This window comes from Mauremys reevesii, linkage group 10, assembly GCF_016161935.1.
Source record: "Mauremys reevesii isolate NIE-2019 linkage group 10, ASM1616193v1, whole genome shotgun sequence".
Classification (NCBI taxonomy): Eukaryota; Metazoa; Chordata; order Testudines; family Geoemydidae; genus Mauremys; species Mauremys reevesii.
The window spans coordinates 47,822,960-47,840,032 of record NC_052632.1 but is presented as its reverse complement, the minus strand read 5'-3'; the positions used below and the strand labels follow the sequence as shown (position 1 = coordinate 47,840,032).

The window sequence follows — 17,073 nt, the reverse complement described above, 5'->3', positions numbered from 1 at the left end:
TGTCTGTCCTGAGTTTATCACACATCTCCCCCCCCCCCGCTCAACACTACAGGGTTGGGCTACTTGGGTCGGCAAAACAGTGTACCCTTGAAAGGGCATCCGCGTTGCCATGCTTGATTCCAGACCTATGTTGTACTCTGAAGTGGAAGGGTTGTAGCGACAGGAACCACCTGGTCACTCTCGCATTTTTCTCTTTGTTTTGGTGCATCCACTTCAGGGGAGCATGGTCCGTGATAAGGGTAAACTTCCGTCCGAGTAGGTAATAGCGAAAACTTTCAATGGCCCACTTTACGGCCAGGCATTCCTTTTCAACTACGGCATATTTCCGTTCCCTGGGCAGGAGTTTCCTACTGAGGAACAGGAAGGGGTGTTCTTCCGCTCCAACCAGTTGTGAAAGCACCGCTCCCAACCCAACTTCTGAGGCATCCGTTTGCAAGATAAACTCCTTCTCCCAGTATGGAGTTACCAGCACTGGGTCAGTGCAGAGCGTAGTCCGCAGATCTGCAAATGCCTCCTCAGCCGCGCTAGACCATTTCACTATATCTGGGCCACGGGCTTTCGTTAGGTCAGTTAGCGGGCATGCCCTGGTGGCGAAGTGGGGGATGAACCGCCTGTAGTACCCCACCAGCCCCAGGAATGCTCTGATCTGTTTCTTCCGGACAGGTCGGGGCCAATTCTGTATTGCCTCTAACTTGTTGAGTTGGGGCTTTACCACACCTCTCCCCACTATATATCCAAGGTATTTGGCTTCTGCTAGCCCAATTGCGCATTTGGAGGGATTTGCAGTCAGCCCTGCCTTCCTCAAGGTGTCCAGGACTGCTTCCACCTTCCCCAAGTGCGTCTCCCAATCCGGACTATGTATAATGACGTCATCAAGATAGGCGGCCGCATACCTGCCATGTGGGTGTAACAGTTTGTCCATGAGTCGTTGGAAGGTGGCAGGAGCCCCATGTAAACCGAACGGGAGGACAGTGTATTGATACAGTCCCTCTGGAGTTGAAAAGGCCGTCTTCTCTTTGTCGGCCCTGGCCAAGGGAATTTGCCAATAACCCTTAGTCAGGTCAAGGGTGGACAAAAATCGTGCTTTCCCCAGTCGGTCAATTAGCTCATCTATCCGGGGTATAGGGTACGCATCAAATTGGGACACCTCATTCAGTTTAGGTACTAGGACCACTGGGCTTGACCATTGGCTATGAGACTCTTCAATGACCCCTAGCTTCAACATTTTCCTGACTTCTGACTTGATCTCTTCTCTTTTCGCCTCCGGGATCCGGTATGGCTTTACATTCACCTTAGTGGGGTTTCCTTGGACCTCTATTTTCACTCGGATGGTCGGATAGTAATTTACATCCCCATGGACACAGGATATCCCTGTGCGCTTGGCCTGGGATAGTTGATCATACCCGACCAGCTTTCCCGAGACCAGCGTGACTGCACTTCCTGAATCTACTAACGCGGTGGTCTTTATACCATTCATTTTAACTTGCCTAGTATATCTATGAGGGACCATCGCTACTCCTACTAGGCTTATCAGGTCACATGACTCTTCTAGATTTCCCAGGTCGCATTGCATGGGCTCCTCTAGGTTTGGGCATTGGGCAGCTATATGCCCTATCTCTCCACATGCATAGCATCGGTACCCTCCTCGGGGCAGCCCCTTAATTTTTGGGCTGTGGGGCCTTACCCCGAGTCTCTCTCCCAGTCCCCAGGTCCCTCCGAGTACTTTGGCTGCTCTTCGTTCTCCTTCTTCCCTGCCATAGTTCGGCCTGGAGCTATGGCAACTCGGGCCCTTGGTACGTAGCCTTGCCGCCTATCCTGGCGCCTCCCTTCCCCAGTGGTCCGAGAGAGTTCCTGTGCTGCTAGATGTCTCTCTACAAGGGCAACTAGCTCATCATAGGAGGAGGGATCATTTTGACTGACCCATCCTCGTATGTCCGGCGGTAGCCCTCTCATGTACCTGTCCACAACTATGGTTTCCACGACTTCCTCTGGCCGGCGGGTCTCGGGGCACATCCACTTCCGGGCCAGATGGATCAGGTCAAACAGCTGGGACCTCGGGGCTTTGTTGGCTCGGTATTTCCACTCATGGAACCTCTGCGCCCTTATAGCTGTCGTCACGCCAGACCTTGCCAGGATCTCCGCCTTTAGCTGGGAGTAATCGGAAGCTGCTTCTGTTGCCATATCAAAATACGCTTTCTGTGCCTCCCCACACAGAAAAGGTGCCAGGATACTGGCCCACTGGTCTTGGGGCCAGGCCTCCCGCCGGGCCGTCCTCTCAAACGCAAGGAGATACGCCTCCACGTCATCATCCACTGTCATCTTCTGTAAGTAGCGGCTGGCGTGCAGGGGCCGAGTCCCATGGGGGCCGTGCGTTAGGGTGGTCAGGGCCTTTAGCTGGTTCACAACCTCATGCAAGGTGGCTCGATCCTGAGCCGCTTGGCTCATCAGGAGTTGATTTGTCTCCTGCTGCATTCGTACCGCCTCCTGCTGGGCAGCCATCTGCACCCTGGTAGCTTCTTGCTGGGCCGCAGTGGCCTGCACCAATGCCTTCACTACATCTTCCTTTTTTTGGGGGGGGGGGGTGCTTTTACCCTGCCCCGAGACGGTTTGCCGCAAAGTCTCACTCACATCCCCCCCCTGACACCACGTGTGGCAAAGTCCTGTCTCAGTCTCCCCAGCCTCTGCTGTTTTTAGCTCTGGTGAGACCGGCTAGGGTAATGCAGTCCCCCTTAGGACTCAGGGGAAGTCTGTCCCCTGTCTTCTCACCAGTCTTAATTAAAGTATTTTTACCCTGCCTTGTAGGAGAGCATCCTGCTGCTCTGCCTGGGGAGGCTTGCTGCTTCAATACTCCTGGTAGCCAGGCTCCTTCTCTCTCTGCTTTCGCCCCCCCTTCCTTCCTCCCAGGAAGGGGTTTAAAAAGGTCTCAGGCAGCTCCAAGTTGTAACCAGCTGATCCTAATTACCCTCAGGTAGCTCCCCTCAGCTGATTCTAATTTGCTACCTTGGTAACCCTTTCTCAGCTGAACCTGCTTGACCTGTAGTTGCCTCTCAGTTGATAAGGAGGAGGGCCTTTTAACCCTCTGGGACTGACTCCTCCCCCCCCCCCCGGCAACTGTCTGTCCTGAGTTTATCACACTAGACAGAAGACACAAAAAAGCAAAGAGAGGAAGCAGACAAAGATCACTCTTGCCTGCTTGTCTCAGGAACTGAGGGCTCCCTAAGACTGTAGGTGTAAGGCTGAACAGTGTACAAGGGTGGTGGGAACCAGCACTGTAAATAAATGGCACTGGGTGTTTTACCAGCATAAAGGTCGCTGAGATATTTGTGGACTTGAGAAGGGACAGGAGGGAGAAGGTTAGAACAGAGAAACCAGGAATGCAAGAGAAAACCCATGCTTTTGAAATAACCACCACAATTCTTGGCTCCACCTTGTACTCCTGACAGAATTCTGGGTCCCTGCGGAGGTGCAGAATTCATATAGTCTGCATATTTCTGTGCCACCTGCACAGAAAAATGCAAAAGAAACCTGCGGGGGGGACATGCACCTCTTTCCTGGCAGCCCGTCTGTTCCAGCATGCCTGGAGCAGCCTCAGAGACACAAATCACTGCGGGGGGAAGAGGGCTAGGTGTGCATGCCTGCCAGAGAGATGCTGATCACCATTAGGGGGCCAACAAGTGAGAGAGATTCAGTCCCTCTCGATTGCTACTGCGGCTCATAGGACATGGGGGGGGTCTTTTTATTATGCACGAGGAAGGCTCTGTCCCCGAGGCAGAAATGTAGCAGCCTGCCTGCCTAGTAACATGTCTGTAACTTTCTGAGAATCAAAACAAAAATTAAATATTAGTATCATGTTACTGAAAAATTGTTTTCAAATTAAAGAAAATAGCTTTTGTAAAAAAAACCAAAACCGTATTTTGTTAATGTAGCTGTCGATGGTTAATGTATTTCATTCCCTGAGGCAGAAATGTAGCAGCCTGCCTGCATAGTAACATTGTTAATGTTCCTATGGTTAGTTAGCTGTTCCCATTCTCAATAAATTCCCCCAGGAGCATAAAATCTGTAAAACTTTTAAGGCCCTTATATTGCAAAAGTGATGTAAAGCCTTATAAATGATAGTAAGGAAATAGCTAGGAAGATCTATGTGCTTGGCACAGGAAAAAAGTGAGAAAAGTGGCACAATGGGGTTAGATTACAATTTAGGAGTTATTTTACTTACTCATTTAAAAAAAAATTAAAAAAAAAAAAGACTTTGCGGGCAAATAAAACATTTCCCAAAGTACCCAGCCAGGTCCAGGACAATGATTAGCAAAATTGTACGACTTTCATGTGTGAAAGTCTGAGTAATTTAAAATGATGTTCTACTTTTTTTTTTTTGTGCCATTTGGTGTTCTGTAATATAATTTAAATGAAAATCCAGGATTATAACTGGAATGCAGGGTATTAGTTACCAGTGACTTTTTTTCTGTCTTGTAGTTTAAATACATTACCAAAACAACTGAAACTGGTATGATTATATTGCATTATTTTGACAAACAAAATTCACAGAATTTTTAATTTTGAGGCACAGAATCCCTGCAGGACTAACCTTAGGAGGAACATGCATTTCCTTAAAGGGTGGGGTTTTCTCCAAGAAATAAAGGTGGGCCTTAATGAATTTGTCATGCAACAGAAAATTGGCAAAAGTAAAAGTGGAACTATACATCTATAGAAACTGATATTGTACCTCAGCAGTACCTAATCTTTACCCCTCAGCCTACCTCACCTACCTTCATGATTTCCTCTGCTTCTCCCTCAAGAGTGATTGTGTACATGGACAACAGAAGGTTCTCTGTTATTACCACCAAAACATCCCTCTTCTCCATGATCAGGAGCTTTTGGATTGGACTGTCTGTTGTGCTCAATGCATGGCTTGTCTTTCCTTTTTCATTCACGTAATGCACAGACCCTGCAGTAAACACAAGCCAGTTACATACTGTTCTGTTCCAAGACACCTGTAAACCACAAAAATGAATGATCAGTAATGTTAATGGTCTGACAACCCCACAAACATAAGTTATTTAGAGGCAAGGCTACACAGAAAAAAAGCCTTGCTTAAACTTGGTTAAGGTTATTCTGTTCTACTTTAATAACAACATATTCCTCAAATGCTGAAAAGCTAGCAAATACACAGTTAAGGTCAACAACCACATTTTTATTTCTCTTCTTATACACTGTTGGAGTTAAAATAGTATAGCAGTTTATACAAGAAGGACACGTATAAAAAGTTATTCTCTTTTCTTCAAAGAAATCCAGAACTAAAAGCGTATCTTAAAAGAAATCCAGAACTTAAAGCGCATCTACCTTTAAACATGTTTGTCCTTCTTGTCTGTGTGGTCCTACTTAAGAGATGCATGATAGTTTCTGAAACCTTGGATGTTAGCAATGTGTTGTGAAAAGACAATAGTAAAAAGGTAAATGTTTTATACTGGTGTAGTTAGAGAAAAAGTTTGGTTTTTTACCGTAACTGTGTATTTGTAGGAGGACAATGTTATTAAATTAGAACAGACATTATCTTACATTAAAACAGTTTTTTCCAATGTGACTTTCCTCAGTTTTTAAAGAAACAATATAAATTGGAAATTAAAAATGAAAAGCAAATACAGTGCCTTACAAAAAATAATGACAGCAAATAACACAGCAGCTGCAGCAAACTTTCAACTATGGAGAAATGTCAACCTTAGATTAAATGAGGCCCTGACAACTTGTTTAATCTGCTGTCATGTGTGAAACTCATATGACACTACCTAGAAAAGAAAGTTCCCATTAGTTAATGCAGCGCTTTCAGAATGGCAGTGCTGAAGTTAATACTGAAATATTAAATGACACATTGGAATCTGACAAATCTGCTCCCATGTATAGACACAGATCACTGCCTAGCAAACACTATCATATCATTAATGTAGCACTTTCATATTGGGGCAGATCAAATCAATAAGAAAAATTTTCCCAAAAATTCTAAAACAGAAAACTATAGAAGTGTTTTTTGTGTAAACTACTGATATACATAAGTTTAGTGTAGAATCTCCATGTGTGCTCTTTGCAAAGGGGTTCTTAAAAAAAAGTAAGACAGTAGAGACCCAATTACAAAAGCCATTTGTTTTTATTTCCATTTTGTTTCATTTTTAAATACACTACACCCTCCACATTCCAACTGCACAGAAAATTAAAAGCCCTGCTACACTCTTAGTTTTATTCCAGAAAAAAAACTGAAACAAAAACACTTAGTAGATATTCTCTTTCTTCTCTCTTCTTAAATACCGTTCTTTAATGCAACCTTTATTATGGCTTCACTACCACCCCACCATAATATTTTTTATTTATCTACCACTTTCCACAGGAGGATCTCAACGCATTTTCAAGCAGCAAGCTTCACAATACCCCTGCGAGAAGGCATATATAGGGAACGTTGCAACTACCTCTAGTGTTCAACATGGCAGCTGTCAGTGCACAGCAACACTAGATAACAGTTCAGGATCAGAGTCTAAAATGAGTTCCATGTAGGCAGACCCCTGCACATAAAGTCCTATTAACCTAAATGGAGTATGTTTGCACAGAGCTCGTTCAGGTTCAGGGCTTTAGCAATGAAATGGAGAATACCGTATAAAATTGAAATGGCAAGGGGAATTTAGTTAGGCAGCATATAATTATCCCAGTTGTAATTTGGCCAGGATACTGGGGTTAGTGACATTATTCTTTTGAAAGTTCCATAGGATCTTTATTGACAATAAATGGTCAGTTTTTAGATCTCATCTTGAATTGTGTACTTAAGTTATTCTGTTGCACTTGACTACTGCAACACAAAGCACCAACTTTCACTTAAGACCACCCACTCTTTCAAAGGTCCTCTTCAGTAGCAAGAGAAAGAGTTAGTTAAGCTTTTTAATTGAATTTTAAGGAAGCTTTTCACTATAGTGTCACACAAAAACACTATTCTAAAAAAAGTTATCAAGTGATCAGCTAATTGAGTGGATAAAGGAACTGGGTGAGACTCTAAAGACAAAGAGTAGCGGAGAGTAGATACTGTTCTGGGGGGAGGTATATTAGGATTAATACTGTTCTCTTCTCTATTAACAGCCTGGAAGAGACAAAAAGGTAAAATAAATTAATGATGTCTTCAAAGAATACACAACAAGGGTGCATTCAGTACAGCTCAGGATACCTTAAACACAGACTAGAGCCTGGATCTAAAACATTTTGGAAATCTCATGTCAGACATCTACATTAGTGCACCAATCACCTGTAGCATGCAGCCATGACAACAATTCTGTGTAAAACATCATTATGAAAGAGAGATTTGTTGGTAAATTTCAAGTGTTAAAATATCTTTGCTTTAGACAAACTTTCTCATATAAGCAGAGGCGGCTCTAGGATTTGCGCCACCCCAAGCAGATGATCCACCGGAGCCGCGGGACCAGCGGACCCTCCGCAGGCACGTCTGCGGGAGGTCCAGCGGAGCTGCCTGCCGCCCTCCCGCGGGACGCCGCCCCAAGCGCGCGTTTCGCGCGCTGGGGTCTGGAGCCGGCCCTGCATATAAGGTCTGATAACTGAATTTTGTATATTGTTTTACTATGGTGATGAGCGCTTTAGAAATGTTTGTAATACATCTATTCCAGGCAAATAAAAAAAGCACAAAAATAACATTTCAAATGTTGTTAATTTGTCATTTATTTTAATTACAAAAGGCACTCCATAGTCTACACTAACATCTGACTGCATTTTTTTTTAAATAGAGCCATTATGGATTAATGAATGCAAAAAAGCATCAAAAAAGGGAGGGTTACTCTCCTTATGCAGTAACTGAGGTTCTTTGAGATGTGTGTCCCTGTGGGTGCTCCACTTCAACAGCGTCAGGACACATTGACACCTGATCAGAGATTTTTGGTAGTAGTGCCTGGTCAGGGCACACGTGCACAGTAGCTGTCTTGCAATGCCAGTGGCACCTCATCTAGCACGCGCACAACTCAACCCCGTCAGTTCTTTCTCTACCATGGAGTCTTTAATATGAACTCCAAAGTAGAGGGGGGGAGGGGGGGTAGTGGAGCACCTACAGGAACACACATCTCGAAGAACCTCAGATAAGATGTACCCTCTCTTCTTCAAGTGCTGTCCCTATGGGTGCTCCACTTCAGGTGATCGTGGAGTAGTGCCCTACTGAGGACAGATGGGCTTCAGAGTTGTATGCATAGTTGAAGTTAGCACTGTTAGGCCTAGCATTGCACCTGAGCCTGAGCTTTGTGTTACTGTATAGTGATTCGTGAATGTGTGTTGTGAAGCCCAAGTGGCAGCTCAAAATATTTCTGTGATTGGTACGTTATTCAAAAAGGCTGTTGAGGTCAATACTTATCTCGTCAAATGGGCTCTGATCCCTGTCGGGGTTCTATTTTTTTGTTGATAGCATAGATGGATGCAATTGGAGATCCATTTTGAAAGTCTTTGTTTTGATATTGCGGATCCCTTTGATCATCCAGTTGTGGAGACGAAAAGTCTTGGTGATTTTCGGAATGGTTTCATTCTATCTAGGTAGGATGCTAAAGCACGTCTAACATCTAGAGTGTGGAGGACTGTCTTGTGTAGTCCTGTGTGGTTTAGGTTAAAACAAAGGTAAGTGAATTGGCTGGTTGAAATGAAAGGATGTTATCTTAGGGACAAATTTTGGGTATGGTCATAGTGTCACTGTCTTTGAAGAATATGGTGTGTGGAATATGTGTTGTGTGATGTTGTTGTTCAGTTCCCACTTGTGTTCTTGGGAAAACTGTCTGCTTAATGTATCCACCATCATGTTCTGTTGACCTGGGAGGTATGATGCTGTAATGGTGATGTTGTGCTTTATGCACCAGTTCCATAGTTTTATGGCTTCTGTTCATAGGGAATGAGATCATGCTCCACCCTGTCCGTTTATGTAGAACATATATGCCATGTTGTCCATCATGATTCTTATTGTTTTGTTCCTTATTATTGGGAGGAAATGGATACACGCGTTGCAAACCACACGTAATTCGAGAAGGTTGATGTGTAAATGTGTTTCTGTGGGCAACCACTTCCCTCAGATTGTATGTTAGGTCAAGGAAGCACCCCAGCTGATCAGTGAGACATCTGTTGTGATCAGTATGGATGGTGGATCCTGCTGAAATGGGATCCCTTTGCATACGTTTCTTGGACTTGTCCACCATTTTAAGAAGTGTTGGACTTTTGATATTAGTGTTAAGCTTTTGTTCAGGCTGTGCTCTCATGGTCTGTATACCGAGCTCAGCCATCCCTGTAGGCAGCACATATGTAGTCAAGCATATCTTACTACAAAGGTAGTGGCTGCCATATGTCCTAATACTTGTAGGCCGGCCCGGTACATGCTGATACCCATGGGCTGTTTGTGACCACTGATATGAGTGTGGTCAGTGCTGAGAATCTGGTCATTGGTAGTGATGCTTTGGCCTCTATTGAGTCCAGATGTGCTACGATGAAGTCCAATTGTTGTACTGGGGTTAGAGTAGATTTCTGCTAGTTTATTTGTAACCCTAGGGTGTGAAAGAGGGAGATAGTCCAGGTATTTGTGAGCCAAGAATGTATGTCCCTGGTAAGCTGTTCTCTTGATCTTGTGGGACATTGGTGGTCTGATGCCTGATGATGAGGACTGATCTGATGAGAAGACTTCCTCTTCAAGGTCATCCACATCTTCACTTGAAAATGGTGGAGCAGTGGGGGATTCCGGCTGGTCCAGTGCCATTGGTACTCGCGAGCCGTCAGTGCCGAACAGCGGAGATATGGGGGTAGACACTACTTCCATGTCTACTTTACGTGTAAAAGGATGTGGTGCTGCTGTTTTCGATGTTGTGCCTTTCTGTGCTGACACATTAGGTGGTAGCTTGGTCAGTGCTGTTCATTTGTATGTGGCTCTAGTCAGTGCCAGTGGTACCATTCTTGAATTCTCTGTTGACGGTTCCAATGAAGTTGGTGCGGGCAGAGGGGGCATCGCCAATGGCAACGGTTGTGGTACTGTGTCCTTCATAGGAATAGTTGGTGCCGTGGAGGACGAGGCTGGTTTGTGCCTACCACTCGACTCCTTTCCCCTGCTGGCAGAAGTCCCAGTACGGAGGGTGCCAGAAGTGCCTGGTGCCTCAAAGATACTCACACTGCCTGAGGTTGGCACCGAGGATAGAGATCTCACCAGAGACCTTTTTTTTTAAAAAAAATGGTTCTCTGTTTGGGGAGGACATGGCCATTTTCTCAGTTTTGTGGAGGAAAGGGTACTAGCTCTGTCCACAGAGGATGTGCCCTTAGGCCTGGTCTACACTAAGGGAGGGGGGGGGTCGAACTAAGGTACACAAGTTCAGCTACGCGAATAGCGTAGCTGAACTCGAACTACCTTAGTTTGAAGTACTCACCCATCCAGACGCCGCGGGATCGAAGTCCGCGGCTCCCCCATCGACTCCGCCATATATCGAACTCCGAGAAGTCGAACGCTAGCCGCCGACCCGGACGGTAAGTATAGACGTACCCCTAGAGTCCCTTGTCGAGGGTTATCTGGGGTCAGAAGTAGGCGTAAGAAACTCATTTTAAATGGAGAAATTCAAGTCGGAGATCTCCGTCTCTCCTCACTCGAGTTTTGCAAATGCTGCCATGAGCGAACTTTTGTGATATGTGCGACTCACCTAAGCAGTGAATGCATAGTGAGTGCCCATCCGAAATAGGTATTGATTCCTTGTACAAAGTGCATCTTTAAAAACCTGAGGAGCCATGCATATTTTTAACAGCCCTCATAGCGCTAACTTGGGATGGGCAGAGGAATGAATTGTCTAACTAAGACTACTTGAAACTTAACACTAAGTGAACCAACTAATTACAACAAACTGAGGCTTACCTAAACAATCTAATGTTATCTACTTCTTTTCTAGGTTTTCTTCAACACCACTACAGAGCTCCATCTCAGGCTGAGGATGATTGAGAAGAAAATGAAGAAGTTGGGTCGTGTGTGCTACATGAGGCACCAATGGTGCTGTGAGACAGCTATTGTACACACGCGCCCCAACCAGGCACTGCTACTGAAGATCTCTGATCAACAGCGCCGGGACAAACCAACACTTGAAGTGGAGCACCCACAGGGACAGCACTCAAAGAAGAAACATTTCTCTTAAAGGACATGTCTACACTGAAATTGTGGGATGTAATTGCAGCTGGTATAGACATACCTAAACCTAGTTTTAATCTAGCTATTTTGGGTACCAAAGCAATGAAGCTGTGGCTAGATTAAAGCTAGAGTAGGTATGTCTACTCAAGATGCAGTCACACCCCATGATTACAGCATAAATATACCCAAAGTGGCCAAATTATTTTAATTTCTTCTTTTTTGAAAAGATAGCTTCTCAGACCAAGAGCTGTTTGCTGTCAGCCTAGATAGGATTTAAAGCTAGACTTCAACAATTATCAAAACACTATCTTATAATGGAAACAGTAAGAGATCACTACCTAGAATGGCACATGTATATTCCTGAAACAAACTATTTAAATGAGTTGGGCAAGCAGAATTTGTCTCCTAATTTGGAGCTTAGATGACATACCAAAGAAACAACGGGAAAATGTGAGAAAACACACACACACTTGCACAATGAGGAGTTTGTCACTAGGTGGCGCTGTGTATCATTGTAATGGTTGCTCTAAAGACAATTCTCAGTGTAAAGCTAAATTCCCCTGCAAATAGAATTTAAAACACATCACTGTTCAAAGATGTTTCTTCTCCACTAAAAGGATGTCACCATTTTGATCTATTAAGGAACTGCTGTCAGTGTCATTTACTGTTTCACTTTCTTAGAATTCACTGTGGTGTTGCCTATTCAAATAATAAATAAATAATAAAACAGACACGGAGAGAGCTCAAAAACACATTACAAAGGAGTTCAGTATCATTAGCCCCATTTTACAGCTAGTGAAACCGAGGCACAGAGAGGGAAGTTAGTTGCCCACGGTCACCCAGCAAAGCAGTATCAGATATTGAACCCAGGACTCCAGAATCCCTATCCACTAGGTCATACTGCCTCCCCAGTATTGCTAATCAATGCTATTCTCAAGTAATCCATCTAAATGAATTAAATAATGCCATATTATATCAACAAATCCAATTACATGATGGTCAAAATGCCTGAGCCCAGTCTCCAGTATAGTTTCCACCATTGCTACCACCACTTGTGGTGAACCAGTGTTGAATTAGGAGCCCCATTTTTGCCAGTGTAGATGCAGCCTTGCAGACAGAACCACGACTCTATTGGGAGATTAGCATAAATTAACTAGATCCCCAGAGTTGTCAGTTAATCTGCTTTTGGAGGGCAGCACTCATATTTACTGGTCACCAGCCTTCAAAACACTCTTCAACTGTATATGGAGGATCTGTTCTGGTCCTGGGCCAGTAGGCAGGAGATTTAGAGAGAGGGGAGCAACTGGGCTAGAGAAAGAAAAAGATGAGGAAAAAAATCCACTAGAAATTAAAATAGAGAAGAAAGATGTCAAAGCAAAGATTTGGGGGGAGGGGATGGGGGACATCACATGAAGCAAATTAGTCTAAAGCCTGGTCTACACTAGGACTTTAAATCGAATTTAGCAGCGTTAATTCGAACTAACCGCTCAACCGTCCACACCAGGAAGCCATTAAATTCGAACTAGAGGGCTCTTTAGTTCGAATTTGGTACTCCACCCCGGCAGGTGGAGTAACGCTAAATTCGACATGGCTAGTTCGAATTAAGCTAGGTGTGGATGGAAATTGAACTTAGTAGCTCCGGGAGCTATCCCACAGTGCACCACTCTGTTGACGCTCTGGACAGCAGTCCAAGCTTTGATTCTCTGACCAGCCACACAGGAAACGACCCGGGAAAATTTGAATTCCTTTTCCTTTCTGGACAGTTAGAATCTCATTTTGTGGTTGGACATCGGGGCGAGCTCAGCAGCACCGGCAGCAATGCAGAGCTCTCCAGCAGAGGAGTTCATGTAATCTCTGAATAGAAAGAGGGACCCGGCATAGACTGACTGGGAACTCTTCGATCTGATCGGTGTGGGGGGGCGAGGAGTCTGTGCTTTCGGAGCTGCGCTCCAACAAACGGAATGCAAAGACCTACGAGAAGGTCTCCAAAGCCATGATACAGACAGAGGATACAGCCGTCATGCAACGCAGTGCCACATGAAAATCAAGGACCCCAGACAAGCCTACCAAAAAATCAAAGCGGCCAACGGATGCTACGGAGCCTGCCACCACTGCCCCACCAGTGACCATGGACTCTGATGATGGGACAGTGTCGACGGACAGTTCCTCGACAATGTTCACGGACGGGGAAGATGAGGAAGGGTTTGTGGAGGACGAGGCAGGCGACAGCGCTTACAATACTGCTTTCCCCGACAGCCAGGATCTCTTCATCACCGTCACGGAGATCCCCTACCAACCCTCCCCAGCCAGGAACCCGGATCCTGAATCAGGGGTAGGAGCAGTCGGTAAGTGCTTTAACCATGTTAACTTTTATTCTTAACAGGAATCTGAAGTGTGTGAAAAGGAGGTCTCTGTATATATGGTGATAGAACAGAAATCCTCCTGGGAGAACTCCACGAAGCTCTCCTGCCCTTAATCGATAAGCATCAGCAGGAGGTTCCTGGGGAGAGCTGCCTTATTGGGTGCTCCGTGATAGCACACTTTTCCGCGCGAGGCTTTCATGCGGTATTCAGGGAGCACTGCCTCCCAGAGCACGGCTGCATAGGTCCGTGGTTCATGCTAGATTTCACGCAGCATGCGCTCTCTATCTCCTTCAGTGCCCGTCCTCACGGTTATCTCGCTCGGAGACTCCTGCATCTAAGTAGGGGAAGAACTGTTACGTTACGCCTGGTCCAAAGTATTTGTAATAAATAAACGGACAGACGGCATAGCACAGACTCAGCACGCAGCTGCGTGATGAGCGTAACGGAAAGCCAAAGAATCAAATGGACGCTCATGGAGGGAGGGGGGAACGAGGACGCAAGGTATCCCACAGTTCCTGCTGTCTCCGAAAAGCATTTGCATTCTTGGCTGATCTCCAAATGCTTCTAGGGTCAAACACAGTGTCCGGTGGGTCGGGGCATAGCTCGGCAATTTACGCACCCCCGACCCCAGAAGTTAAAGGAAAACAATCCTCTGTTGACTCTTTTACATGTCACCGTATCTGTACTGAATGCTGCAGATAGGCGCTGCTGCAGCACTCAACAACAACATCCTTCCTCCCACCCCGCCATGGGTGGCTGATGGTACAATAGGACTGCTACCCGTCCTCATCATCAGCCTATTGGCACATGGGGCAGTGCAAAAGGACTGGTAACCATAACAACCATACCAACTTGCTTGGGACAGGTCGATCAAGGTCGCCTGGTCCTAATTTTTCATGGTAGATGGTGCAGTATGGCTGGTAACCGTCCATCATTGCAACAGGGGGCTGAGCTCCATCAGCCCCCACCCTTCATTGTAAAGAAAAGATTCAATTGCCCCTGGACTAGCAGAGGGATGATTGGCTCCCTCCTCCACACCCCTTAATGTCATCTCTGGACTATCATTGCAGCTGGAGGCTTCCTTCCACCCATTTCTCACAAACGAGTGGAAGGAAGACTGTGTCTTAGTCGTGCATTCTATATTACTTCATCACACAAGTGGGGGGACAATGGTATTGGAACCCAGGAAGGCTGGGGGAAGAACGGGATGAACAGCTGGGGTTGTTTCAGGAGCACACCCTGTGAATAGCATTCAGCTCAAAATTTATGCATGATTGGACAGAGAGCAGCTGTGCTCTCTGGTTCTATGATACAGTGGTTCTCTAGTCCAGTTGCCCATATTCTAGGCAGGACTGATTCTATTTTTAGATACCCAAAAAGGAGGGATTGACTCGGGGAGTCATTCCCAAATTTTGCTTTTGCGCCCCTGGCTGATCGGCCAGGGGCACTTATGACAGCACCAAATGGCGCAGTGCAAAAGGACAGGTAACCATGACCATCTTATTACCGTCTTCTTACCAGTTCATGGTATGGTAGACGGTGCAGTATGCCTGGTAACCATCGCTGCTGTCATGCAAAAGCAAAAGCATGCTGCTGTGTAGCGCTGCTGGTCCGCCTCTGTCAGCGGCATCTAGTACACATACGGTGACATACACAAAAGGCAAAATAGGGTCCATTGTTGCCACGCTATGGCGTATGCCAGGGCATTTCATGGAAAACGTGCTCTAAATGATTGTCTGCCGTTGCTTTCCCGGAGGAAGGAATGACTGGCGACATTTACCCAGAATCCACCGCGCAAATGATTTGTGCAACAGCAGGCACAGGGGTCTCAACCAAAAATTCACAGAGACAGCCTAGACTCAGTTAATTGTTCGCAAAAAAGTATCTTTGCAAGGAATTCACTAACTGTTTCCCATCTCACAGCTTCCACTGTCTCCAGACCTTCCACAGCATCCCCCTCGCAGAGGCTGGCGAAGATTAGGCAGCGAAAGAAAAAGACAAGGGACACGATTTTCGATGAATGTGTGGGCTGCTACCTAGCCAAGGCGGACCAGCAGAGGCAGTGGAGGGAGAAAGTCTCTCTGTACCAGCGCTCACACAGCGAATGGGAGGAGAGGTGGCATGAGGAACACAAGCAGGCGACTCAAGCAATGCTTGTACTAGTGAGGGAGCAAACGGACACGCTCCGGCGACTTGTGTATGTTCTGCAGGACCGCTGCAGGACAGAGCCCCCGGCAGTATCTCTGCAACCGCCCTCCCCCGCCACAAAGTCACATACCCCCCTCACCCTAAATAACCAGGAGGATGCCTGCCCTGGGCCGTGAATACTGTCACTGCACCCCAGCAGAGTGCTCAAGTAACCAAAAGCTCTCATACCCTACGTTTGCATAAGTCCTTCCCTTCCGGACTCAAACAAGTCCCAATCCCAGTCCCATCCCATCACTGTGTACTTAAGTAATAAAAATACTTTGCTGTTAAGTACTGTTTCCGTCATATTTTTTCACTGAAGACTGTGTTTGAATGGGGTGCGTGGGGAAGTGCGTTGCTAATTGCATAGGACAGGCACCTTTCCCAGGGTACAGACACGGGGGCCGGATCAGCAGCGGGTCACACACACAGTGCAGTCAGTAGGCAATCTGGTCGGTATGGGAGGTGGTTTCCAGGTTCTGTGTGGGCGGTGGGGATGTGACTTTTTAGCAGGGGAGGGCGGTTACAGATCTTATACAGCGGTCCTTGTCCTGGACCGCTGAGTCACGCAGCAGAGGAATCTGTATCCGTCCTCCTCCGCCACAAGGCCACATAGCACCCCGCACACAGAATCCCAAAAAGGAGGGATGGCTGGCTCCGTTGAAACAAGCAGTCCGGCAATGCGGACCGCTGTAGGAGCAGGAGCCTGTCATTCCTTGAGTTTAGAGGCGGTCTTTACATCAGCGCACACCCTACCCACCACAGTCTGCGTTCCAGTTTCAACCCATTTAAGGAAAAGTCATGAATAAAGAAACCTCTCCTCAGTAACAGTGTGACATGTATTTTATTTTTACACGTGTCTTGGAAGTGGGGGAAACGGGGAGAAAGGGGTATTTAACCGAAGAGGAGAGTCAACAGTAACTGGGTAAAGAAACAGGGGCAGGTTCAGCTTCTCTGTAAAGAAACTGAACAGTCACAGGTCACGCTGCTCGCTGGTATTTAAAGAGTTCCTTGTCGCTGTCCCAGGCGCCTGTATAGGGCTTCATGAGCAAGTGCATTAGCGGGCAGGCTGGGTCACCGAGGATCACTATAGGCAAATGCACATCCACAACAGTTATTTCGTGGTACGGGAAGAAACTACCTTCCAGCAGGCGTCTGAGCAGCCCACAGTTCCTGAGAACACACGCATCAGGAACCTTGCCCGGCCATCCGACGTTCATGTTGGTAAAACGTCCCCTATGGTCCCCCAGTGCTTGCAGAACCATTGAAAAGTAGCCCAATTTCTCAGCAGCTGAATGTGGAAGAGGTGGACGATAAAGTGCGAGAAGGAGAAAACGGCGAGGATCGCAGCGAGCTCCATGC

General features: G+C 46.3%; 1 protein-coding gene across 7 annotated transcripts in view; it reads right to left on the bottom strand.

The window, feature by feature from the left end:
- Positions 1–17,073, bottom strand: part of IFT140 (intraflagellar transport 140) — a 261,963-nt gene that overhangs the window by 210,587 nt on the left and 34,303 nt on the right. For 6 of the 7 annotated variants that reach the window (XM_039490901.1, XM_039490902.1, XM_039490900.1 and 3 more), the window contains one exon: positions 4,767–4,945. In XM_039490901.1, coding sequence (XP_039346835.1) covers positions 4,767–4,945 — 179 coding nt within the window. Of the gene's footprint in view, positions 1–4,766; positions 4,992–17,073 lie in introns of all 7 variants that reach the window. The other variant, XM_039490906.1, reaches the window with a different exon arrangement.